Source organism: Rhinatrema bivittatum, chromosome 3, assembly GCF_901001135.1.
Source record: "Rhinatrema bivittatum chromosome 3, aRhiBiv1.1, whole genome shotgun sequence".
Lineage (NCBI taxonomy): Eukaryota > Metazoa > Chordata > Amphibia > Gymnophiona > Rhinatrematidae > Rhinatrema > Rhinatrema bivittatum.
In genome coordinates, this window is record NC_042617.1 from 570200390 (window position 1) to 570225612 (window position 25223).

The 25223-nt window shown below is 48.1% G+C and overlaps 1 protein-coding gene across 2 annotated transcripts in view; it reads left to right on the forward strand.

Annotated features, from left to right (window-relative positions):
- Window positions 1-25223, forward strand: part of AKAP12 (A-kinase anchoring protein 12) — a 263937-nt gene that overhangs the window by 175999 nt on the left and 62715 nt on the right. For both annotated transcript variants that reach the window (XM_029596550.1, XM_029596549.1), the window contains exon 2: window positions 9993-10110. In XM_029596550.1, the coding sequence (XP_029452410.1) occupies window positions 9993-10110 (118 nt within the window). The remainder of the gene's footprint in view (window positions 1-9992; window positions 10111-25223) is intronic.

Here is a 25223-nt window from a genome sequence, read left to right on the forward strand (position 1 = left end):
ACGTTTCTGAAAGGAAATATAATATGCTCTATAAATAGGGGGAGAATCTTTACATTTTCAAGAAAATATTTTTTTTACCATTTCATGAGGTGAAAGAATATTGCTTCTTGGAAAATTAACAAAACGAAGATTTTTATATCTAAGGGAATTTTCAAGCATCTCTATTCTTAAAAGAAGAGAATTATTTTCCATAATCAACCCATCTTGTACAGTAGACATTCTAGATATCTGATTTGAAAGAATCCATAAGAGTTGCATGCTTAGTTAAGGAAGAATGAGCTTCAATCTGAGCAGCAGCATCAGTAGAAAATTTACATAGCTGCACAACACATCCCTCTAATATGCCTTCCATGCCTTGTAAGGAGATAGCTAAATCCCCTAGGGAAATATCCTTCTTAGATATAGAAACAGATTTAAATGTTTTCCAAAAATTATGGGGGAGAAATAGGAATAAAGCAAGATGAAGGAGAAGAAGACAATCCCCCAGCACCACCAAAAGAATTAAGTCCTACTTCATCTAAAGGAAAAATATGTCCCTCTTCCAGTCCAGAGTGCCCTGCAATCACTTCTTCAACAGGCAAAGGTCCAGTACCATCTCCATCCACTTTACTGCCTGGAGCTCATAATCAGGGCTCATTGAAGTTATCGATAATATCAAAAGGTTGAGAAGAAGGATTATGGTCTTCTGGGCTCAAAAAACATAACATTGCTCGGAGATGACTCTAGTACCATCGAAACCATAGACTCTCCAAGAGCCGACCTACTTGGCTGGTCCACTGATGAAGCAACGTAAGAGTCAAGGGCACCCGCCCGAGACAGAAGTCCCTTCCTCTTCTTGCCCATAAGCCAACCAGGGGAAACAACTTGCAACACAAGAAGAGAACAGAAACAAATGACTTACAGCTGCCAAGATGTTGTGAAATCCACTGAACTCCCTACTGGGCTCCTCAAGGGGCATGCCTCTTTGGCTTGCACCTTCAGCTGCGCGCCGATGGCGACACACTCTAGGCTGGAGGTCTTTTGTAGCCCAGTCACGTCAGTGATGTCAGCAGGGGGACACGGCGCTCACCAGCTGTCTGATTGCGTGCCAGAGGCAGCTGTGGCAGATGTCTCCACCAGGTCTATCTGGTCTTCTGCCTGTGTTTGCCACCTACAGATCTTTATGTACTGTGTACCAATATCACATGCCAGGCCCAGAGATCAGTCAAAGTTAAATAAGTGGAGAGCCCCACTGATTCTCTAGTAAGAAGATTATAGAGTTAAGGAGGTAGAAAGAAATCAAACTAACAGGGTCATTTATCAAAGCTCGTTAGGGCGTTTTCGCATGCGAAAAAAGCCTTAACGCATGCAAAAAGCACCATAATGCATTGCAATTTTTTTTGCAAATTCTGATTTGGGCTTTTTTAGGCTGTGAGAGAGAGAGAGAGAGAACCTCTTGGGGGGGGGGGGGGGCACCATAGTAAGCAGCTATTTAAGCTACTATATTAGCAGGGGTGTGGTCCCCCTCCAACAATTACTCCGTCTCACCTCTGTACTCCAGCTAACTTCCTCTCTCGACTTCATCCCCTCCAGAAAACCCCTCGTCCCAGCAGACTTCCTCTCTCAACCTTTGCTCCTCTCTCCTCCCCATCCCATTCAGTCCTTTTCACACCCCTGCAGCTGATCCTCTCACCCCCAAGCCCTTCTTATAACGCTCAGCTGATCCTTTGTCATCCCCTCCCTCTCATCTCATCCCTCATTCCATCCTCACTCTCATCCTTCATCCCCTCTCTCACCTCCTAGCGTCACTTCCTCTCCTCTGACCCTTCTCTCAAATTCCAACTAGCTTTTCCCCCTTACCCCCACCTCCTCATACATCCCCCAGATGATCTTCTGTCATTCCACCTCCCCCCCATCTCCACAGCCAATCCCTCTTCATCTTATCCAATCCTCAAACCTCTCCTGATTCTCATCCACCCCTTCAAATAGCCCTTTCTTCAAACACACCCCCCCCCCCTGGCCAGAGTCAATTGCAATGCTTTCTTTGGATCCTGGACCAAAAGTGAATGACAACTGGAGGGAATAGAAGACATGTGACATTTTACTCCTGGATAGATTTAGTGGTGGCTGAAGAGAAAGGAACAGTGACAAACACCCCCCCCCCCCCCTCTTCTCTCATGGCTGGTCCCAAGCTCGACAAAACTGTAAGCAGCAGCAGAATTACAAATGAAAGTCAGCATGGGGCCTGTGAGCTAGTGTAAGCTCACAGGGACTGCCTCTGTTACCATGGAAATTCATGCAAAGCGGTGCCACTGCAGGGCCTGTGAGCAGGTGCTCCCTCACAGGCCTCTGAAAAATGCTGTCACTTGTGACCTCATTTAGGGGCCCAGACCCACAGTGACCTAGAGAGGTTGTGGATTTTCAGTTAAGACTTTTTTTGGGAGGCAGTTCGGTGCTGAAACTGCTCCTGGTTTTATTTCTCTTATTTTTGGGAGAGAAGATCCTTGGGCTTTATGGGTTAAGGCTTGAGTTAGAAAAGTAGCAAGGGTGCTATCTGCCCACTTTTAGGAAATATTTCTTCTTTTTTTGACTTTCTGTTGAAGGACATTTTTATCCACCCATTCTTTCTTTTGTTTGAATGTTGAAGACTGGTTTGTTTTTGGTTTTTTTTGCTAGCCAGCTAAATTCCCTATTGGCCAAGGCAATGTAGACACCGTCTTCTGAAGAGGAGGCTTTCAGAGATGCCTTTCACCCAGAGAGATCCAGGGACCCTTCAATGGTTGTGCAAGGGGAATGGATCCGCATTGATTCCTGGAAGGAGGAGAGAAGTAGGAAGAAAGAACAGTGGCACCCATCTGGGGTTAATACCAACAGATCTTCGGGATATTCTGGGAGCAGGTTGCATAAGAATTTTAAGAAGCCTGTTCATGACCATCTGACTCAAGGCCTGAGAAATGGGACTGTGGCGTTTGCCCTCTAGATCAATTCAAGTATCGTAGCCACTGTTTCTGGGAGAGAGCTTCAAAACGACCCCTAAGATTGGGATGGGATGAGGAATAAAATATTGGAATACAGAGCCACAGATTTGTTGGAGAATGAGAACGTAATGGACTGCATCGAATAAGGACTTGTACATTGTCATTCCTTACCATTTAAAATCGATTGCCAATAAAGTTATGCTGGAACCACACATTGTTCAGAATGATTACCGTGTATCGTACAGACTGTTTAGACAACGCTCGGGGCCTTGGAGAAAATTCTCCCTGCAGAAAGGGAATTCTATAATGAAAGGCGGAGAAGTGTGACCATCTTAAGCTCTTGAAATTGAAGTATGCCCTTGGGCTCCTTCGTGAGGATCTCAGCCCCAGGGTTTACATAAGCAAGCTTTAGTAGCAATTCCAGTCAGTTACTGACATTTTATTTTGCCTGACTTTCCATAGTCCAAATTCATTTTTTGGGGGGGGGGGGGGGGGTGGGGGGTGGGTGGGTTCAGCAGGGTTATAGACAAGCAGGCTCCAGAATTTCAGGCGGGCTGATCCAGACTTGGTTTTACCCCATTGAATGCTGGGATTTATTCTGATTTCCCTATTGAATTCCCTGAGAAAATCAAGACTATAAGTACCTGCATGCAGGGGAGGAAAACCAGAACTGGACCAACCTGTCCTGAGAATCTGGAGCCAGTTGGCAACCCTAGAGAAACTTAAGGTGGAGGGGCAAAAGAGATGCTGGTAGAGGAAAAGAGGGTCATAGGTGACATGGCAGGCACTGGGGCTTTTGGAACCCAAAAATACAGCAAACGTGTGGTGAGCATTTTTCCCATTTGTATTGCTCTTATGATGCCGGTAGATGGTTTTATTGCACAGTATTCTTTATCTTTTTCTAGCAGAATTAACATTAAGAGCAGTTATGATTCACTAGAGCTAAGCGGGTGAACTGGAAATCATCAAAAATCAATATGCCAGAAGTGACGTAACGTGATCACGCACAGAAGTGTTTACTCCACAGCTTTCTGGAAGTAATACCATCCATTACATTATTGTGCAGTGATGCAATCTTTGATCTGGCCATAAAAAAAGTAGTTATTCATCCCTCCTAGAAAATCATCCTGTAAACTGTTTAATTACTTAAAGGTTGCTTTTAACTTTCACCAAGGGATTATTTATTTATTTATTTATTTGTATACTGATATTCGTGGTGGCTTCACACCGGTTTACATCAAATATAAATCAAAACAGATAAAATGAACATAAGAAACGATATCAATAAGACAATATTAATTACTAAATGAAAGACAATACTAATCTAAAAATAGCATAAAAATTGTTTATGCTTATTGGGGAAGGTCTTACTGACCAACCTGACTGAATTCAGCCATTCCGGTAAATAAACTTCCAAATGCAGAATCACATAAAGTAAAAAGGCCTTGCAGCAGGTTTAATGTTATGGTTAATCTGTTTTTATTATAATTCGCCATGATCAGCAAGCAATGGTAGCCAACAGAGAAAAGAGTGAGCATACCCCTATGAGCAGCTTTAATGTTAATGGACATTGAACTTGTAGGGCAGGATCCCGTTGCTATAGTAACCTCGCTTCTCCACATGATAACCTGAGTGCCAGTCTGTAACAGTGGTAGTGCTTCTCCTCACCCCTCTTGGCAGCTGGCACATCCTAAAAAATGGGGCATGCTAGGACCTGGAAGAAGAGGTGTAGACAAGCGGGATCTTGAAGCTGCTGATTACGCGGGGTCGATTTTCAAACTGATCGCGCTTCCTGACTAAAGGAGCTAGATGGCTGGATCCAGCATGGTGAAAATCCCCCACCCCCTCCGCAGAGTGGCTGTCCCTCGGATTCTAGTGCTCCTGGGGCAAGATTGGACTGCGGGAATAATTTAGCCAGCTAGCGCTATTTCTCAGTACTAGCCAGCTAAGGGGGTCTGTTTACTAAAGGTTTTCTTCTATGTTGTGTTTGTTGGGGGGGGGGGGGGGAGAGATGCTCAGTAAGTAGGACCCTACGTCAAGTGGTGGGGAAAGCTGGCTTAAAGCTAGACGCCTAGCTTGCGGATGAAGTTTTGTTTAAAAATAGCCAGCTGTAACGTAAGCCAGCTAAGTCGATGCTGAGTGCTGTTCTAAACATCAGAGCCTTGCGCCTAAATAGCTGAGCATTGTATGCAGTGGCAAGCGGGTGCATTGGAGTTTGGGAGAAATAATCATCTTTTTTAATGGTATTTCCCCCTTTAAAACAGAGCATTTTATTCTACATGCACCTTTTAACTCTTCTTACGTGTTTGGTTTTTGCAGTTTAATAAGTATAATAAGAACGCGATTTATATTTAACGAAGTGGTGCAGTTGCTGTGTCAGTCCGCTTACATACAGTCCAATAAAAAGTTAATACCTACAACTTGCCTACGACCTTTATTTATAAATGTGTTTATAAAGTAAGCCAGAAGTGGTAAGGATGCATGTGTCTGCTCTTTATTCTACATATAAAATCCAGTTTATATTTTGCTCATGTTTCTGATGCAGATTGGGGGAATTATCACTTTCCTGAGATGGTAATTTTCCTGCCATAACAATGTCCTGTTTTGGTTTTTTTTTTTTTCAGTGAGAAAAAAGCATGAGTTTGGTATTAAAAGAGGGTACTACTATATCAATCTCTCTTAATCTTGAAGAACTGGTTTGAGGACGGTGACCAGGGGAAAGGGAAGGTAGTGGGAAAGGACCATCAGAACCAGGCAGCAATCCATACCAGTTAGCTGCGGAGAAGAATTTAAAAAAAAACAAAACTCAAACTGTCCCTGCAATATTTGTGGTGTCCCTAGATTCTGCCTGGAATTGGTGGAATCCATTCAACTAGAGAGTTTATGTAACGGGTCTTATAGTTCATGTCCAGCTTGGGCCACCCTTCGGATATCCCTGCGGTACTCATGGAGTGGCCGTATTGGGAGGGCACTAGACAGTTCCAATCCTGGTCTTTGGGATCGTGGTGTTGTCTCTGCAATGCTGCACGATTTGGATGTGTGCTATTACCAATTAGGAACGCTGATGATAATTCTCAGCCTTTTGCCTAAAAGCAGTATTTTTTTTCCCAGCCTGATTTTATGCTGGATCTCTCTGTCCAACACTCTAACCTCCCATCCAGGGGGGCTCCTGGAAGCAACAGTATTTTGATATGCAAGGGGGTGAGGGCAAATCAGTAGGGAAAGAAGGCAGAAAGAGAGGCACTTCCTAAAGTGTGGCAGAAAGACAAACTCTTCACCTGTTCTGGGTGAGCCATCCAAGACACTTCAGAGCTCCTCTGCGGTAAGAAGGACACCTGCCTTGGGTGCCAGACGGAGGCAGCGTCCATTCAGCTCTGCGACTGTGCCATCACTGATGGGCACGAGGAGGAAGAGGAATGAAGTCAAATGAGCATTTTAACCGAGTGACTGCACAGACTATGGGGTAGCCGGGTTGGTACCAACAGGCGATAACGCCCCAGAAACTAACGCAGTCAATGCTGGCAGATTGGTGATGGCTGAACTCTTGTCTATGTTACGAACTTACCATGCTAATCTCCATTATGCAAATAATTTCCATAATCTGCCATGCAAATTGATTTTTTTTCTCTAACTGTATCACATTTGATTTTGTGATGTTGAATACTTAACAGTAAACTTTTTTTTTAGTTCAACTATTTCATAATAGAAATGCTCAATATAATCTATACCAGTTAAAACACTAGTAATATTACTAAGAGGCTGATTTTAAAACGAGCGCGGGTGCGCCCGTGCTCACACATATTGGTGCGCCGCGAGGATATGCTAGAATTTGTAATCGTGCGCGCAGTTGCGCACGGCTGTTTTAAAATGCACCGACCGTGCATAAATATGCTCCTAATTTTAAGAGGTTACTCGAGCACAGCTAGCGCGCGAGTGTCTTCGGTAGGACCCTGTCGGCTTTTACACGTGTATGGCAGCGAATGTTAAAACATGCTCGCGCGAGGCACATTCCCGGTTTTCCGATGAGTTCACCAGCAGTGATAAAGTTACGCGGGTATCCAGCGTTAGGGTTGCCAACTTTTCCATGGAGCAGAACCGGCCGCAGCTGCTCCTCCCTTTTTCCCTTTCAAACTGAGCGTTGATTTTTTTTTTTTTTCCTAGGCAGATACTGCCTGCCTGTCTTCAAGGGCTCGGGTTGACTCTCTCCTCTTCCTCTGCGACTCCCGGGAGGATAACGTGAAGTAGCAAGGAGTGCGGCGCAGCTGTGGGAGAGACAGTGGAGGAGGGGAATCAACCGAGCCCCCGAAAACAGGCGGGTGATGGAGCACCGCCAGGCTGCCAGCACCGATTGGCCTTGCCTGACCGGGTTTTTACAGCGTCCGGTTACCCGGCTGCAAAACCGGGCCCATCCGGTCGAAAACCTGGGCAGTCGGTCACCCTGTCCAGCGTACGCGTGCTGCGGGTTCCGTTTTTAAAATTCGGAGTTGCGCATTTAAGTCTTTGCCCCACCCTGGAATACCCATGCCTCTGGCCCCATTTGCGCCCCCTGGTTTGTCACGCGCGCACGGGTAAACACGCACGCATTTTACGGCTTTTTAAAATCCGCCTTGCCCGCGCGTTTTATTTCTTGTATTTTATTTAGCTTTCTATATTCCGCTGTTTGCACTTTTTTTCAGCGCTTCAAAGCGGATTACGTTCGGGTACACGGCCCACGTGTACGCACGTGTGTGGGCATTTTTGTATTTTTATGTATTAGATCTCACTTTTTATCACAGTGTGGCTTATTCCGTGTTAATGATGGCTCTTGTAAAATGCATCCATGTTTTTTTTATATGGGTTTATTTTGTTCAGAGTGCTCGGGTGAGGAAGGGCACATTCAGGCCCTGATTTACAGCTGTCTGGAGGGCTGGCGGCACCCTCGCCTCTCACAAACGGCAGCGGTGTTGCAAGTGCCTTGCTCGGAGGATTGTTTTGTGTGCTTTCTTTGTTTTTCCCCTATCGAAATAATTGCTTTAATAGATTTAGTGGTGAGAACAGCACCTGATTTGGCTCGGGCCGAGAGGGTGCTCCAGAACAATGGGAGATTTACTTCTCGAGCTGTTTGGTGCTGCCCCTCGGGTTTGTTAATCCGAGTAAACAAGCGAGAATGGGCGCTAAGAGGCCCAGGAAGAAGTCCATTTGCTACTTTTGCCCGCAGTTTCGCTTTGCGATTCCTCCCCTGCCCATTGTTTGCTTTTGTTGGGCGGCTGCAGGCAGAGGAGCCTTCGGTGAGTTAGCGGAGGCAGGGCTGGTGCAAATGTCTGATTAAGTAGGGAAGAAGCAGCAGGCGGCTCTGCATTTATTTGCACCTACAGTGCGTGCGCCCTTTGTCCGTCTCTTTCGCAATTTTAATTGATTTGGGGGGAATTGGAAGTGTTTCGCTAGCCTTAACGTTCGGGTTTTCGGTAGCACCAGGCACCTTACAAACGAGATACAGTGGGCCGAGCCATTTTTTTTTTTTTTTTTTTACAAGCTCAGGTGCCCTAAGTTGTAACAGAGCTGGCAGAGGCACAAAAAACGCTGGGTTTGGGCACGGAGCCGGCACTGGAAAGAATTAGGAGCCACAGAGAAACTGCATTTGCTGCAAAACTGATAGCTGAGGGCGGGATTGGCCCTGGAGATCACTCTTCCCCCAGGCAGGTGCCAGGCTATAGTTGCTGTATTTTGATGTCTTATTGCATTGACCGTTTGCCTGTTTCCATGAGCGAGTGATTGCTTTAGAAAGCAAAGAGCTCGCACCGTGCTGAATCGCACGAGGCCGATGCCGTCATTGTGTGCAGAAGACACGCGCTCAGTGGCGCGCGCCCGTCCAGCCACCTCTCCTGGGCGCGCGATTCAATATTTAAATGAGGGGGGGGGGGGGTGTCGCACTAGAAAGGAGGCACTAGGGGGAAATGTGCAACCCTAGCGCTTCCTCGGCATCGGCCCCCAGCAGAGGTGGCTGTCAAGCGGGGTGGGAAAACGGCTCAGTCTCAATCCTGAGTGTGTATTGGGAGTTCAGAATTTTTTTTTTTCAAAAACTTTTTTGTTTTTTTTAACTAAATTCTGCCATTAGGAGGAATCACAGAAAGGATTTTTATTTATTTTTTTCAAGGCACTCTTGAGCGTGGCACACCTTTACGGCAGTCCCGGGCTGGCGTAAAATTTGCAGCGTAGCTAGGGCGCATTGGCGGCGCGGAAATGAGGGTTAGCTAATAGCCTCATCTACATGAATTTATATGTGATGGGTCCTATAAGCACATTTTGGGCGTGCTAATCCCCATATTGGATCGGGGGTTATCGATGGGCATCCAAAACACGCATCCAAGCGTGTGTTAAGCCGTGCACAGCGGTTAGTGCACGGTATTGCATCGGCCCCAAGGGGAGTTCTCTTACAAATTTAAGGAAAATCTATATTCTAGATACACGGCCAGATTTTAAAAGGGTTACATGCGTAACCCTTTAAAAAAAACCCTGCGCGTGCCGAGCCTATTTTGCATAGGCTCGGCAGTGCGCGCAAGCCCCGGGACGCGTGTAAGTCCTGGGGCTTCGCAAGGGGGGCGTGTCGGGTGGGCGGCGCGATTTTCGGGTGTCGGGGGCGTGGCGCCGGCCCGGGGGCGTGGTCGAGGCCTCAGGACCAGCTCCCGGGTCGGCGGCCGGCATAACTTTAGCAACAAAGGTAGGGGGAAGGGTTAGATAGGGGGGGGGGGGTGTTAGCTAGGGGAAGGGAAGGGAAAGTGCGGGGGGGTAGAAGGAAAGTTCCCTCCGATGAACAAATGTGCACCCCCCTTGCGCGCGCCGACCCCGGATTTTATAAGATACGCGCGACTACGCGCGTATCTTATAAAATCTGGCGTACTTTTGTTCGCGCGCGCGTAGATTTATAAAATCTACCCCACAGTGTGTGTATTTGCATATGTATAGATAATAAATATAAATAAATTCTGGCATAGGTAGCCTGAAGGAACGACAGTACCTAGAGGCCCCAGCTAATAAAGGCATCTTTTCTCCGTACAGCTTCTGCAGAAGAACGGTCAAGTATCCAGCATTAATGGCACCGCCGAGGAACAGGTGGAGCTCACCTGCCAAGCAGAGGACCCGCATGAGCTGCTGGAAGAAGCCGTTATTATAGATGGTAGGTCACACTCTCCGACAACTTGGCCCATAGCTTAGGGATTTGGGACATGATTTATTCAGCTTGCAAAAGCTGTGCCATATTTAGCAACAAAAATTTGTTATATTGTCAGTGGGAATAACGAATTTAAAAAGTAGCACACGCTTTTTATTGATTTAAAAACCATCTCTTACCCATTCGATCTTAAAATATGCATGAGGCTCCTGGTTTATAGAGGTCCATGGAAAGATGGGGGGAGTCAGCCTCCCTAACTGTGCCCTGTAAGTGGTCCTGCAGTATTAACAGAGGCCTGGGAAGCTGCACCCTGTCATGTAACACCAACCCATAAGGCACTTATTCATGACATGGTGCCCACAGCTGGTGCTAGCTTTTTTTGCTGCCCTATGCAGCCCATCCCCATCCACCATGTATTCAATCATTCTCCTTGGTCCACCAAAAAAAAAAATCTCCCTCCAACAATTTAAACTTTAAAAATTGACATCATCAACCCCCCTGCTCTTCTTGGCTTCCCCTGGAACCTAGGCAAACTGTATAGACGTGTGCGGACACACACGTCCCAGCCCTCTCCACAAACATAGTTAAGAAGTATGTATTTATAATAGATTGCACTTTGATCTTTTTCATGTAAAGTCTTCTGAGGTAAAAAAATATCACTTGATATTATTATATTTTCATGTTTTGCTGTGATGTAGAATCTTTGCAAAAAAGACATTTGGAACCCATATGGTATTAGGACTATTGTAATGTGTATTGGATGTGGACTTAACCCTCAGAAAGCCCTAAAACACTAATACACTTCCTATTAGGAGATATCTCACCTCAGTCACACATGCAGAACACAAGCAGACCCTCACCAAATACAGATGGTGAACACAAGGCCTGGATGAACAGGCACAGCAATCGAGGTCAAACACTGGTAGGAACACAAGGCCTGGATGAACAGGCGCAGCAATCGAGGTCAAACACTTTTAGGAACACAAGGCCTGGATGAACAGGCACAGCAACAAGAGAAATATACAGTTTAAAAATGAACCAGAAACCACAACAAGCCAAAATCTCTATGCAGTGCAACAATGGAAAAACAGAACCATCATCATTCCTCAAACATCGAACAATAAAATCAACATAATACATTCATAATCATAATAGTAGCAACATACTAATAAAAATATTTAAAAAAACAGCAGATAACTAGATAATAATAATAAAATAATAATAATAATAAAATAGTAATGATGGCAGAAAAGGCCAAATGGACCATCTAGTCTGCCCAGCAAGCTTCTTATGATTATATCTACCGCACCGTTTAGGTCACCCCCAGGTTTCTCTTAAGGATAGTCCATGCAGTTACCCCCGATCTGTATGATATGGCTAGTAATATTTACAATAGAAAAAAAACAAGCCACTGTTAAACCCATAAAAAATTACTGCTAACAACATTTTTACTAGGTGAGGAGCCTTCCTGAAAATTCCAGCAATGCTGACTTGCTTTGCTTTTGGACTTGTTTGTAGAAGCTGTCCTGTGCTTTATCCCTTATTTTTGGTTACCGGTGCCATTGGTCAGCCCCTGTCACATGGTAGGAGCACAAGATGGCGCCGATGGCAATGTGACAGGGGCTGACCAATGGCATCAGTAGCCTCTGTGACATAGTATGGGCAAAGGCGATTGGCGCCATTTTGAGTACTGGTATCCGACGGCCGGAGTGCAGGAGGTCGCTCCCGGACCCCCGCTGGACTTTTGGCAAGTCTTGTGGGGGTCAGGAGGGTCCCCCAAAACTTGCCAAAAGTCCCTGGTGGTCCAGCGGGGGTCCGGGAGCGACCTCCTGCACTCGGATCATGGCTGCCAGTAATCAAAATGGTGCTGATAGCCTTTGCCCATACTATGTCACAGGGGCTACTGGTGCCATTGGTCAGCCTCTGTCACATGGTAGGAGCACAAGATGGCGCCGATGGCCATGTGACAGGGGCTGACCAATGGCACCGGTAGCCCCTGTGACATAGTAGGTCAAAGGCTATCGGCGCCATTTTGAAACCGGCTCCGAGGGTGTGAGTGCAGGGGATGGCTCCCGGACCCCCCGCTGGACCACCAGGGTGTTTTGGTAAGTCTTGGGGGGGGTCAGGAGGTTGGGGGGTTTGTTTAAATTGGTTTCTTTAGGCGGCCGAATAATTCGGCGAAGATTCGTGTATTCGTGGGGAATCGCGATACGTTTCGCTTCCCCACGAATACAAATATGGTCACATCCGTTGCGGATTGCCAATACGTAGGCAAGCCCCGGGACGCGCGTAAGTCCCGGGGCTTGCCTGGGGGGGGGGGGGGGCATGTCGGTGCGGTGTGTCGGGGCACTCGGCCACGCCCCCGAGCCGGAAACACGCCCCCGGACATGCCCCGAAAACGCCGCGTCACTCCCGAATGACTGTCGGCTTTCCCCCTTGTTCTAGTTTAAAAGCTGCTCTATCTCCTTTTTAAAACTTAGCACCAGCAGCCTGGTTCCACTTTGGTTAAGGTGGTGCCTGTCCTTTTGGAAAAGTCTCCCTCTTCTGCAAAAGGTTGCCCAGTTCCTTACGAAACTGAATCCCTCTGGAGCTCTCCCTGCCTCTGGGGACCTGCACATGGAAAGGGAGTATTTCAGAGAATGCCACCCTGGAGGTTCTGGATTTCAGCTTTCTACCTTAAAATCCTAAATTTGGCTTCCAGAACCTCCCTCCCACATTTTCTTATGTTGTTGATGCCCACATGTACCATGACAGCTGGCTCCTCCCCAGCAATGTCTATAATCCTATCTAGGTGACGCGTGAGGTCCACCACCTTCGCACCAGGCAGGCAAGTTACCAGGCGGTCCTCTCGTCCACCAGCCACCCAGCTATCTACATTTCTAATCAAATCAACAACTATGATGGCCGGCCTAACCCTTCCCTCCTGGGAAACTTGTCCTCCGTGCGAGAAGACAACTCATCACCTGGAGAACAGGTCCTTGCTATAGGATTACTACACCAGGGTGAAGCTCTCCAGCCAGGAGACCTTTCTGATCCAAGGCAGCTCTGGGCCTGCCAGACTGGATTTGGGACTTGGCTACTGTGTCCCTGAAGGTCTCATCTATATACCTCTCTGTCTGTCTCAGCTCCTCCAGGTCTGCCGCTCTAGCCTCCGGAGATCGGACTCATTCTCTGAGAGCCAGGAACTTTTTGCACTGGGTGTACACATACAATCTCTCACCAGTGGGTAAAAAATCATACATGTGACACTCTGCTTCGATGCAAAAGACTGGAAAGCCCCCCTCTTGCTGCTGGACTGCTGCCTTCATCTTAATTTTGTTGATTTCCTAGTTAAGTTTAGGTTGCTAAGGGAGTTGGAATTAGAGTACTTTAAATTTATTGGTGTATTCACTAATTAATCTGCTAGTGACCTACAAGAGGATCTGGTGCAATACTATGATTTAGATAAGAGCCTGATTGATTTTTAATGAGAAAGTTTCTCTTGCCTAAAAATCAAAGGTTGAGATAGGGGTAGTGGGAGGGAAAAACACACTCGAATTAACTCCCTCTTGCTTGCTTGGTATCTCAGACACACAAAAACTCTAAAGAATATATTCCACTATTTCACCTCTCTCCAAACTTTCTTTAAGTCCTAAGATTTCCCAAACCTAAACTTACCAGTCCTTTTCCACCACCATTAAGTTGATCTTCACTCAAAGTATTGAGAGGTTTGAGATTTGCACGCTTCTGGTCCTCTTCTACTACAAAGGGTGCAGGGCCTCTGGAAGCTGGGGCTGTGGAGTTCAAAGCCTGGATCGCTGGCTGTGACCCTCTGGAGTCCTCTCCCGGGGGATGCTGGGAACAGTATGCAGATGAGCCTTCCTGTCACATACACACGCAGCATAGTCAGGCTGCCATTCACACCTACCCAAATCCCAGGCAGGCTCTCATTCACACATACACTCACCCATCCCAGGCAGGTTCCCATTCACACATACACTCACCCATCACAGGCAGGTTCCCATTCACACATACACTCACCCATCCCAGGCAGGTTCCCATTCACACATACACTCACCCATCCCAGGCAGGTTCCCATTCACACATACACTCACCCATCCCAGGCAGGTTCCCATTCACACATACACTCACCCATCCCAGGCAGGTTCCCATTCACACACACCCTCACCCATCCCAGGCAGGTTCCCATTCACACATACCCTCACCCATCCCAGGCAGGTTCCCATTCACACATACACTCACCCATCCCAGGCAGGTTCCCATTCACACACACCCTCACCCATCCCAGGCAGGTTCCCATTCACACATACACTCACCCATCCCAGGCAGGTTCCCATTCACACACACCCTCTCCCATCCCAGGCAGGTTCCCATTCACACATACCCTCACCCATCCCAGGCAGGTTCCCATTCACACATACACTCACCCATCCCAGGCAGGTTCCCATTCACACACACCCTCACCCATCCCAGGTAGGTTCCCATTCACACATACACTCACCCATCCCAGGCAGGTTCCCATTCACACATACACTCACCCATCCCAGGCAGGTTCCCATTCACACACACCCTCACCCATCCCAGGCAGGTTCCCATTCACACATACACTCACCCATCACAGGCAGGTTCCCATTCACACATACACTCACCCATCACAGGCAGGTTCCCATTCACACATACCCTCACCCATCCCAGGCAGGTTCCCATTCACACACACCCTCACCCATCCCAGTCAGGTTCCCATTCACACATACACTCACCCATCACAGGAAGGTTCCCATTCACACATACACTCACCCATCCCAGGCAGGCTCCCATTCACACATACACTCACCCATCCCAGTCAGGCTCTCATTCACACATACACTCACCCATCCCAGGCAGGTTCCCATTCACACATACACTCACCCATCCCAGGCAGGTTCCCATTCACACATACCCTCACCCATCCCAGGCAGGTTCCCATTCACACATACACTCACCCATCCCAGGCAGGTTCCCATTCACACATACACTCACCCATCCCAGGCAGGTTCCCATTCACACACACCCTCACCCATCCCAGGCAGGTTCCCATTCACACATACACTCACCCATCACAGGCAGGTTCCCATTCACACATACCCTCACCCATCCCAGGCAGGTTCCCATTCACACACACCCTCACCCATCCCAGGCAGGTTCCCATTCACACATACACTCACCCATCACAGGAAGGTTCCCATTCACACATACACTCACCCATCCCAGGCAGGCTCCCATTCACACATACACTCACCCATCCCAGGCAGGCTCCCATTCACACATACCCTCACCCATCCCAGGCAGGCTCCCATTCACACATACCCTCACCCATCCCAGGCAGGTTCCCATTCACACATACCCTCACCCATCCCAGGCAGGTTCCCATTCACACATACACTCACCCATCACAGGCAGGTTCCCATTCACACATACCCTCACCCATCCCAGGCAGGTTCCCATTCACACACACCCTCACCCATCCCAGGCAGGTTCCCATTCACACATACCCTCACCCATCCCAGGCAGGTTCCCATTCACACATACACTCACCCATCACAGGAAGGTTCCCATTCACACATACACTCACCCATCCCAGGCAGGCTCCCATTCACACATACACTCACCCATCCCAGGCAGGTTCCCGTTCACACACACCCTCACCCATCCCAGGCAGGTTCCCGTTCACACATACACTCACCCATCACAGGCAGGTTCCCATTCACACACACCCTCACCCATCCCAGGCAGGTTCCCATTCACACATACACTCACCCATCACAGGCAGGTTCCCATTCACACATACCCTCACCCATCCCAGGCAGGTTCCCATTCACACATACCCTCACCCATCCCAGGCAGGTTCCCGTTCACACACACCCTCACCCATCCCAGGCAGGTTCCCGTTCACACATACCCTCACCCATCCCAGGCAGGTTCCCGTTCACACATACACTCACCCATCCCAGGCAGGCTCCCATTCACACATACACTCACCCATCCCAGGCAGGTTCCCGTTCACACATACACTCACCCATCCCAGGCAGGTTCCCGTTCACACATACACTCACCCATCCCAGGCAGGTTCCCATTCACACATACACTCACCCATCCCAGGCAGGTTCCCGTTCACACATACACTCACCCATCCCAGGCAGGTTCCCGTTCACACATACACTCACCCATCCCAGGCAGGTTCCCGTTCACACATACACTCACCCATCCCAGGCAGGTTCCCATTCACACATACACTCACCCATCCCAGGCAGGTTCCCATTCACACATACACTCACCCATCCCAGGCAGGTTCCCATTCACACACACCCTCACCCATCCCAGGCAGGTTCCCATTCACACATACACTCACCCATCCCAGGCAGGTTCCCATTCACACATACCCTCACCCATCCCAGGCAGGTTCCCATTCACACATACACTCACCCATCCCAGGCAGGTTCCCGTTCACACACACCCTCACCCATCCCAGGCAGGTTCCCGTTCACACATACCCTCACCCATCCCAGGCAGGTTCCCGTTCACACATACACTCACCCATCCCAGGCAGGCTCCCATTCACACATACACTCACCCATCCCAGGCAGGTTCCCATTCACACATACACTCACCCATCCCAGGCAGGTTCCCATTCACACATACACTCACCCATCCCAGGCAGGTTCCCGTTCACACATACACTCACCCATCACAGGCAGGTTCCCATTCACACATACACTCACGCATCACAGGCAGGTTCCCATTCACACATACACTCACCCATCCCAGGCAGGCTCTCATTCACACATACACTCACCCATCCCAGGCAGGTTCCCATTCACACATACCCTCACCCATCCCAGGCAGGCTCCCATTCACACATACACTCACCCATCCCAGGCAGGCTCCCATTCACACATACACTCACCCATCCCAGGCAGGCTCTCATTCACACATACACTCACCCATCCCAGGCAGGCTCCCATTCACACATACATGCAGCCCCGGCAGACAGGATTCACGGGGGCTTCTTACTCCTCTGCTGCTGCTGCCACCTGATACCTCATTCGCTGGGGGATGAAAGCAGGAGCTTTAAAGTTGAAGCCTACAATAGGAGCCAGTTCTGTGGTTCTTCCTCCCTGCTGGCCCCTCAGACTTCAATCCTAGCGGTACAAACGCTTCCTCGCGCCACACGAAATGAGCGTAGAGGAAGTCCTAGCAAAGTGAGGGTTGAAGACTGCAGGGCTGGCATAAGAGGAGGAGCTACAGAATGGGCTCCATTTTCTTCTGCTCCCAGGTCCTGTCTATGTGCCGAGTCCTGACTGCGGGCCTGTGCTTCCTTCTACCGCTTGGGTCTCCCAGCAGCCGCACAGGCCTCTCCCTTCTTCCACTGCTGATGCCACTCCCCTCCCCCCCCCCGGACGTACCAGCCTGTGCAGTTGCACGGTTTGCCTGATGGTGACACAGTAGCCAGCCGAAAGGCACCCAGGTCTGTTTGCTTCACATCTTTCTTTTATAGCCTGGTTTGCCTTAATCCAGGAAGGATAAAATTGCTCTCCCAAACTTATCACTTATCTTTGATTCATGTACTTAATGCTGAAAAATTATTTATAAATTTAGAAAATGGGAGGTAACGATCTCAGAAATCCAGCAAGAAAGATTTAATAAAATCTGAAAAACTTGCTTCGGATTGTAATCACAGGTCCAAAAACCTCCCAAAGCAACCTGTTCTTTATTGCTGAAAATTCATTTTTAATACTTTTCTTTTTAATAAAATTGATCAGAAACGTATCTTTAAGTATCTTGAACAGTTAGTGCTAGACTGAACTGCCACGCATGTCGCAGTGCTGGCCAGCAACTCATCTTGTTCAGAGTTAAACACTCTCCCAAGAATTTTTTTATTTTAATGTGCTTTACTCAGTCAACGAATTTAAGCAATGAATCAGGTTAATAGTGGTAATAATAGTATTTGTAATAGGGGTGGCAATTTTCTTCCAAGCCCAGCTAAAATTCAGTTTTGGTCCTCTGAATTTCCGAGAACGCGTCACCCTGGCTGGAATCTGACAGCTTTTATTTATAAAATTCTCATTTTATGTGGGTTGGGTTTGGATTTATGCACACAGGACAAGTCTTCGATTATCCAGCTCTCCACCAGGTCAGACAAGAGAAAACCAGGAGTCCAGCCATAAATGGAGGGGATTGATCTGAACTGACTCGCAGCCTCTCCTGCTTCCACTTTGCTTATCTAAATTCCTCTTCTCCTGTTTAAGGTGCAGTCCCTTGGTCAGATTTAATCTAAACCGGTTCAGCCAGCCTTCATTTCTTCCGTTTCTCATAGAACATCAGTTCCCCAGGGTGCTGCCCACCCTGAGGAGTCTCCGGCCTGGAGGAAAGGGCCACCTGCAGAGAGCTCACAGGCAGGCTGGCCTTGCACATCAAGAAGTTGGATTTTTTTTTAAGAATGCTCAGTGAATGCTCCACTTTTTCACCAACGAGAAGAGCGCAGAAGAAGCTCAATGCAGCATCTCCTGAATGCTTTCTCCCACCGTGTACCTTTTGGCAAAATACATTTGAAAATGATCCCCCAATCTTTTCTGTGTGTGCCTGTCCTTTACACAAGAAAATAAGTGCAAAAATATTCAAACTGATTGAATGAAATGTACTTTTTGTTTTTTTGTTTTTTTTAGAGAAAAGATTACATTTGAACTAAATAACATTTAAAAAATAAAAAAAACCCCACCCGCTTGGAATCTAGGATACATCATAAAATGTACATTTGCTGCTCCTGAGGGTGCATAACATTCTAGGTTTCCGTTCTATATCCCTAGGGGAAGTTATTTCCACCTGGTACTTCCGGAGCTGACTCTAGTGTAAGGTGTTCATTCAGAGCTAATGAAGGTTAATTTAAAACGGCAATGCCTTTGTGTGACATACATTCTCCTAAAAGAGAGAAACGTTTTTGCATCTTTCACTGTTGTTTGTTTTTTTTTTAATCTATACTTTGGAAAGCCCACGTTTTCTTCCTCTGTGGTTAGGTTGTGCTGCTGTGGTCTCTATCGGGCATCTGCTCTGCGCTGCCTGGTGTAAGCACTGTACAGATAACTAAAACATAAGGACGAGGCGGAGCAGGTTAAAACTGGGGCACTGGGTTCAGTGGCTTCAGGGTAGGGCTGCGTAATGAGAGGTTTTCTAGAACTGCCATTTTTGAAGACTCATGCCCGACAGTCAGAGGTTGCATTATGCCTCTTATTTTATTTGTATTTCTTTCTTTCTGGTGAACTTTAGGGATACTTCCCACGCTTTTAAGAGATCTCAGCCTGTGGCGCTCACCTAATAAGAATTAAAAAAAAAATAAAGGAAACGGCATGCTTTGAAAAGTCAGTGGGAACAATTTCAGAGCCGTGCTGGGCCCCGGGTGAGTGGAAGGTCTGAGGCCCTGTCTCCTGCAGCAGCCCCCCCCCCCCCCCCCCCAAGTTTCCTTAACAGTGGGAGGAGGAGGCTGGGTTGGGCTACCGAAGGGCCTGTGAGTCTGTGCCAGCTCACAGGGACCCCCCTGCTGATTCTTTGTCTGACTACTGTCGCCTGAAATTCCCGTCCCCTAAGACGTAGCCTTCTCCTCGCCTTGATCCGACCCTGCAAAGGAGCACGCTAAAGGAGCACTTATAGGCCCATCGGTGCCCATTGAGGTCCGAGATGATTAGCCTGTTTTTTTTTCTCATTAGTGCTGTTTTGGCTGGGGGCCAGTGATGTTTTAGCCCTTGTTCCGGCTGAACTGGGGGAGCAGAAGCCCGAACCTGGGATTGAACCCAGGTCAGTTGGCACTGTGGTGTAACTGCCACTGGGTTGGCCCAGGAGACTTTTAAAAAAAAAATTGTATATTTTTTAAAAAGTTTTTAACAGAGATGGCCATGCAAAAAAAATTGCATACAGCCTTTTTTATTCTTAAATCCTCTAAAGAAAGGACAAGTTCAGTTCAGGTTTTTTTAATTTATTTATTTAAACATTTCTTTCTTCCTTTTTCAATAATATTGCGCAGATAGTCAAATATCTCAGCGGTATAAGTGATGCACGAGAAGCAAACATTTTCCAGTGGGAAGGGAAGCTTTAGATTGCAATCCCACTTAGCATGTAGGCCAAGTCACAGAAAGACGTCATCCGTGAAGGGTGCCCAACCCACAAATGTGACGAATGGGACAGTTTTATCAGGCTTTCTATTACAGATTGGCCCAATTCTTCCTTAAAACAGCAGGACTAGCCAAATTTCTCAAAATATCATCTTTCTATTTCCTGGCTCGGGTGCGTCTTCTTTTGGGCTTTAGAGCAAGGCATCTCTCCTATTGTCCAGCCTTTTTTGACTAAGCCAGATATAGATTTCACAAACGTCTGCCTCTCTCCAGAATACTTTTTTTTTTTTTTTTTTTTGTGAGGGGGGGCTGGGGGCAGCACTTCCAGATGGAACCGAGGGCTGAAATCCAACACCGCAAATAGATCATTAGTTATGGGGGAGGGGGAAGGGGAAGTGGCGCAGAGGAGGACGGGGGGGAGAGGAGGCAAGAAGATGGGGAAGAAGGGAGGGATATTTGCAGATAGGAGGAATTTAGGAAAAAAGAGGCAGAAAAGGGTTGGGGGAAACAGCACAGAGGAGGGTGGGGAGGAAGCAACAGGCAGGGGAGGAGGGGAGAAAAACGGGAGAGTACGGCAGAGAGGAGGAAAGGGAGGAGAGGAACTAGGGGAAAAGGAGGGAGAGCAGCAGGAGAATGGAGGAAGAGGGGAGGGAGATCAGCAGATAGGAGGTATTTGGGAAACAGGGAAGTGAAGGCAAAATGGGGGGAGTGGAGGGAAGTGGGGGGGGAGGGAGAGGTGCAGGCAAGAGTTTAAGAAAGAGAGGAAATAGGATAAGGAGGAAAAAAGTGGAGGGAGCAGGAGAGAGAGGACGGAGCCTTGGAGTAGCAGGAGCTCTGCAACAGAACGGGGGGGGGGGGGGGGGGGGGGGGGGGGGGGGCCTGAATCTCTGTCACTTTTGTTACAGGAGGAGGAGGTGGTGGAGAGGGGCTGGAGGATGAGTCCCTGGGATTAGGGCAATGGGGAGGGGGCAGTGGACTGCAGGAATGGGTATTGGACCGGGTGACAGAGGTGTGAAGCCAGGGACCAGAGAAGGCAAGAGGAGTGGGCTCTGAAATGAAGGCTGCGCTGAGGGGGTGATGGATTGAGCTTCTCCGCTGTATGTCCTCGTTTGAACGTGGCCCGGGGATCGCTGTGTTTCACGGTGGGCAGGAGCAGTGTGGGAGGTGGCTGGAGCAGAACAGAGCCCCAGTGGTTAGAGAAGAGGGCTCCAAGCCTGGGTTCAGATCCCACCGCTCCCACTCATACTCCTTGTGACCTTTGGTGTCACTTCACCCTCCGCTGAGTTAGTTGCCAGTTTAGATTTTAAACCCTCTGGGACAGGGAATGGAAGGGCCAAGTCATTTAAATCCAAAAGAGGTGTCAGCTGGAGCTGGAGCACAGCCCTCCCTCCGCCCTGAAAGCTTTTGCAAGTGATCATTATTCTCCTTTTTTTTTTTTTCCCCCTTATAAAATGCAATCGGTTGCGCTTGAAAATAAAATAGCAGCTCATGATTTATATAGCGAATTTCATATTTTTAAAAAGCGTTTCTCCGGCTGTTTGAGATGATGGGTTTGAGGGTACTAAATGTGCAGGACTGAAGCCCCTGTGAGCCCCTGGTGGCTCCAGGCCTGCATCTGGGCTCCTGCTCAGCTTGCGCTGCCGCGCCAGGTGTCCCGGTCGGAGCAGCAGTCGTGGAGGATGGGACCTGCCGCCTCCTCATACCCCCCGAGCGTTTCTGTTCAGCAGGGAAAGCGATGCAGGAGGCAAGTATGGGCTTACAGGCCCCCCCCCCGTATTCTATGACTTACCTCACCACTGGAGGGGGGCCACGCAGTGATTGTTCACCCGGAGTGGCAAAACAGGTGGCCACCACCCTGACAGGGAAAGGGAAAGCTCAAATGCTGAATACGGAAAGGAAGGCCCAGGAAGGGGGTGTGGAGGAGATGTGGGGGAAGGGTTCACCAGTAGGGCTGGGAGTGGGAGATGGGAGGGAAAAGTTCAGAAGTGGGGGGGGTGGGGGGGTGGGGGGAGATGGGAGAGGGCACAGGCAGGAAGGGTTCAGAGTGGTCCCCCCAGCTATACATTTCTTGAGGGCTTTCTGTCTCTTATCATGATTTTTTTTCCACACATCTAGATGGAATTAAGAGCTGAAACCCAGCACACACTGAAACGACTGTAAATTTCCTTTGTGTGGCACTAAATTGCAAGACTGGGTTTGAGAAATCAATTTCTGAAATTATAAACGCAGTTAATTACCACATGGTGCATGCATACATTAGCATGTTTTCTTAAGCTCTTACACTTTTTTGGAATGAAAGGTGTGTGCCTCCTTTTATTTTGGCCACATACCCTGTTTTTAAAATTCTCCTTCCTTGAGTCTGTCTTTCAGTTGCATGGACATTGCAGGGATTCGTTTGACTGTATGGGGTGGGGGTGAGAGGTGTTGACAGGGGTGGCTCAAGGCAATCTGCTGCCTGATGCCCCCAAGGCAAGGCGCAGGTTAAATCGCTGAGCGTACCTGGGAACTTTTGATTTCCAGTCACCCTGAGATTACTCTGAATGCAGGAGGGGAGGGACCAGATGTGCACAAACTTAATCTCATATATACACACACACACACACACACACACACTCACTCACTCATATATTCACACTTTCCACACACACACACACACACGCTCATTCTTTCATGCTCTCATTCCTCATTTTCTGACACGTTCTCACATGCTCATTTACAGCTTTACTCCTCTCATTTTCCCACATACACACCCCTCTCACACACATGCTCGCTCACTCACTTCTCTCCCTGTTCCACACCCACACACACACGCCCACTCGCCCTCACACCCATGTTCATTCACACTTTCACTTCTCTTCCTCCAACACAAACACACACACTCTCACAGTCTTGTTCTTTCTCCTCCCCTTGATATACACTCACCCACACACACATATATACACACACATGCACAAATACCCCCCTCACGTGACTACCTCTCTCCACCCCAAACTCACCAGTAGGGCAGCCTCCTCCTGGGGTTGATAGTAGGAAGACTCCATCTTCCAGCCAATAGCAGCAGCAGCAGCAGCTTTGGCCTCCTCCCTTCTTCCTGTTCCCACAAGCCAATCGGAGACCTCCTCCCATGTGGGCTGCACTGTCTAGGGTGTTTTCTTGACCAGAACCTTTGGCGCCAGCATTGGTCTGCAGGCTCAGCAAGAAGAAAGGAGACCTCTGATTGGTTACAGGGCAGGGAAAAGGAAGGCGGCAATTGGCCCGTGTAGGCCAATCAGAGGCCTTCTAAGCTGGCTGCTTTACTAGGGGAGCAGCAGCAGGGCACCCGGAGATTGCAGCTGTTGGCCCGGAGACCCGGAGAATTCCGGAGTCTCCGGGTCAGATCCGGAGAGTTCCCAGGAAGGTCGCTGAGGAGGCAGAGGGGGAGGTTCCCCCTTGGAGTCTGGCCCTTTCAGTGATTTGAAATGCTGTGAAGGGGGGATGCAGGGGGGGGTCAGGGTGCCCAGAGACGTGGCATAATGTGAATCGTGATATTCCCAGGAAGCTGGCAATCTTCCCAAACTCCTGCGAATCCTCCCACCCTTCCCCAGCATCTGCCCCCTGGGGATGTGGCTGACGGTGGGGGGGGGTCTGCGTTGGTGCGCTCTCTCAGGCCACTACAAGGCTATTAGGAACCCTAGGCAAACCTTACAGCCTTGTGCCTCCCCACATAAAAAAAATTATGATTTTAAAAATTCTTGTTCACCACTTCCATGACTCAGAACGGGAGATTTTACATGAAAAAGAACATTTACATCATCATGTATATTATATTTACATGCACTGCTGTGGTGCCAACCAGAAAACCCTGCAAAAAAGGTACCTGGACCCTTATGGTATTAGGTTTATCGTAAAGCATGTTGGGTGTGGGCTTGGTCCTCAGAAAGCCACGAGTAAACTGAAGTACAATATAGTAAACTCCTAAACCAAAACAGCACTAACTGCCAAAACTTAAACAGTAACAACCTTACCTGTGAAAATAATATGTCATAAATTCAGAACACAGCTAGACCATCTCCAAATGCAGAATAAAAAGACCATAAAGCATAAATAGAAATGCGCAGACAAAAACTGAATTGGAAACTTTAAACCAAACTCTGTATGAAGTGCAACAATGGAAAAGCAGAAACGTTAACGTTCCGTATAAAACAAAATCACGAAATATCAACAACAATCTCAATAGTAAACCATATTATTAATAAAAGTATTTCAAAACAGTTGGTGCATAGAATAACATATGATAATTAAATTAATTGAAGTTTTGACACATTTCTGAAAACCAATAAAATATTTCAAAACAGCAGACACATAAGTAACAGCCAGAATCAAAACTAATAGGGATAAAAGAAGTCTGCTCTCCATACCTGTGAATGTCTGGTTTCCTGTCCCCCTGAGATTTTCGTGAGAGGAAGGGGTGCCCAGGCTTTCTTCTTTTTCATATATGAGACACAGACTCATGCTCGGTCTCACACACACAGTCTCTCTCTCACATGCTCAGTCACACCTCAAACTCTCGCATACACTCACTCACACATCTGCTCAATCACACACTCTCTCTCTCTGTCTTCCCCCTTCCTTCCTACTCACTCCCTTCCCTCACCACCCCTTGCCTTGGGCCTTCCCTTTCTTCCTCCTTCCAGGTTACCATCTGGTATGACCCACGAGTGCTCGGCTTGCTGCTCTTCCTCCAGTAGCTGGCACTAGGGAGTGGGGGGGTGATAGGAGGCAGTCTGGAGAGGAGAACGAAGGGAGATCTTAGAGAATGGAGGAGGGATGGGGAGAAGAAGGGATTATTAGAGAGGCTGGGGGAATAAAGGAAGGGGGTGATGGGGGTGATTGTGTGAAACAGAAGAGGCTGGAGGAAGGATAAGGTAAAGAGGAGATGGAAGTGTGATGGAGATTATGGGAAATGGGGTGTATGACGGAGGAGCTGGGGGTGGGGTACGT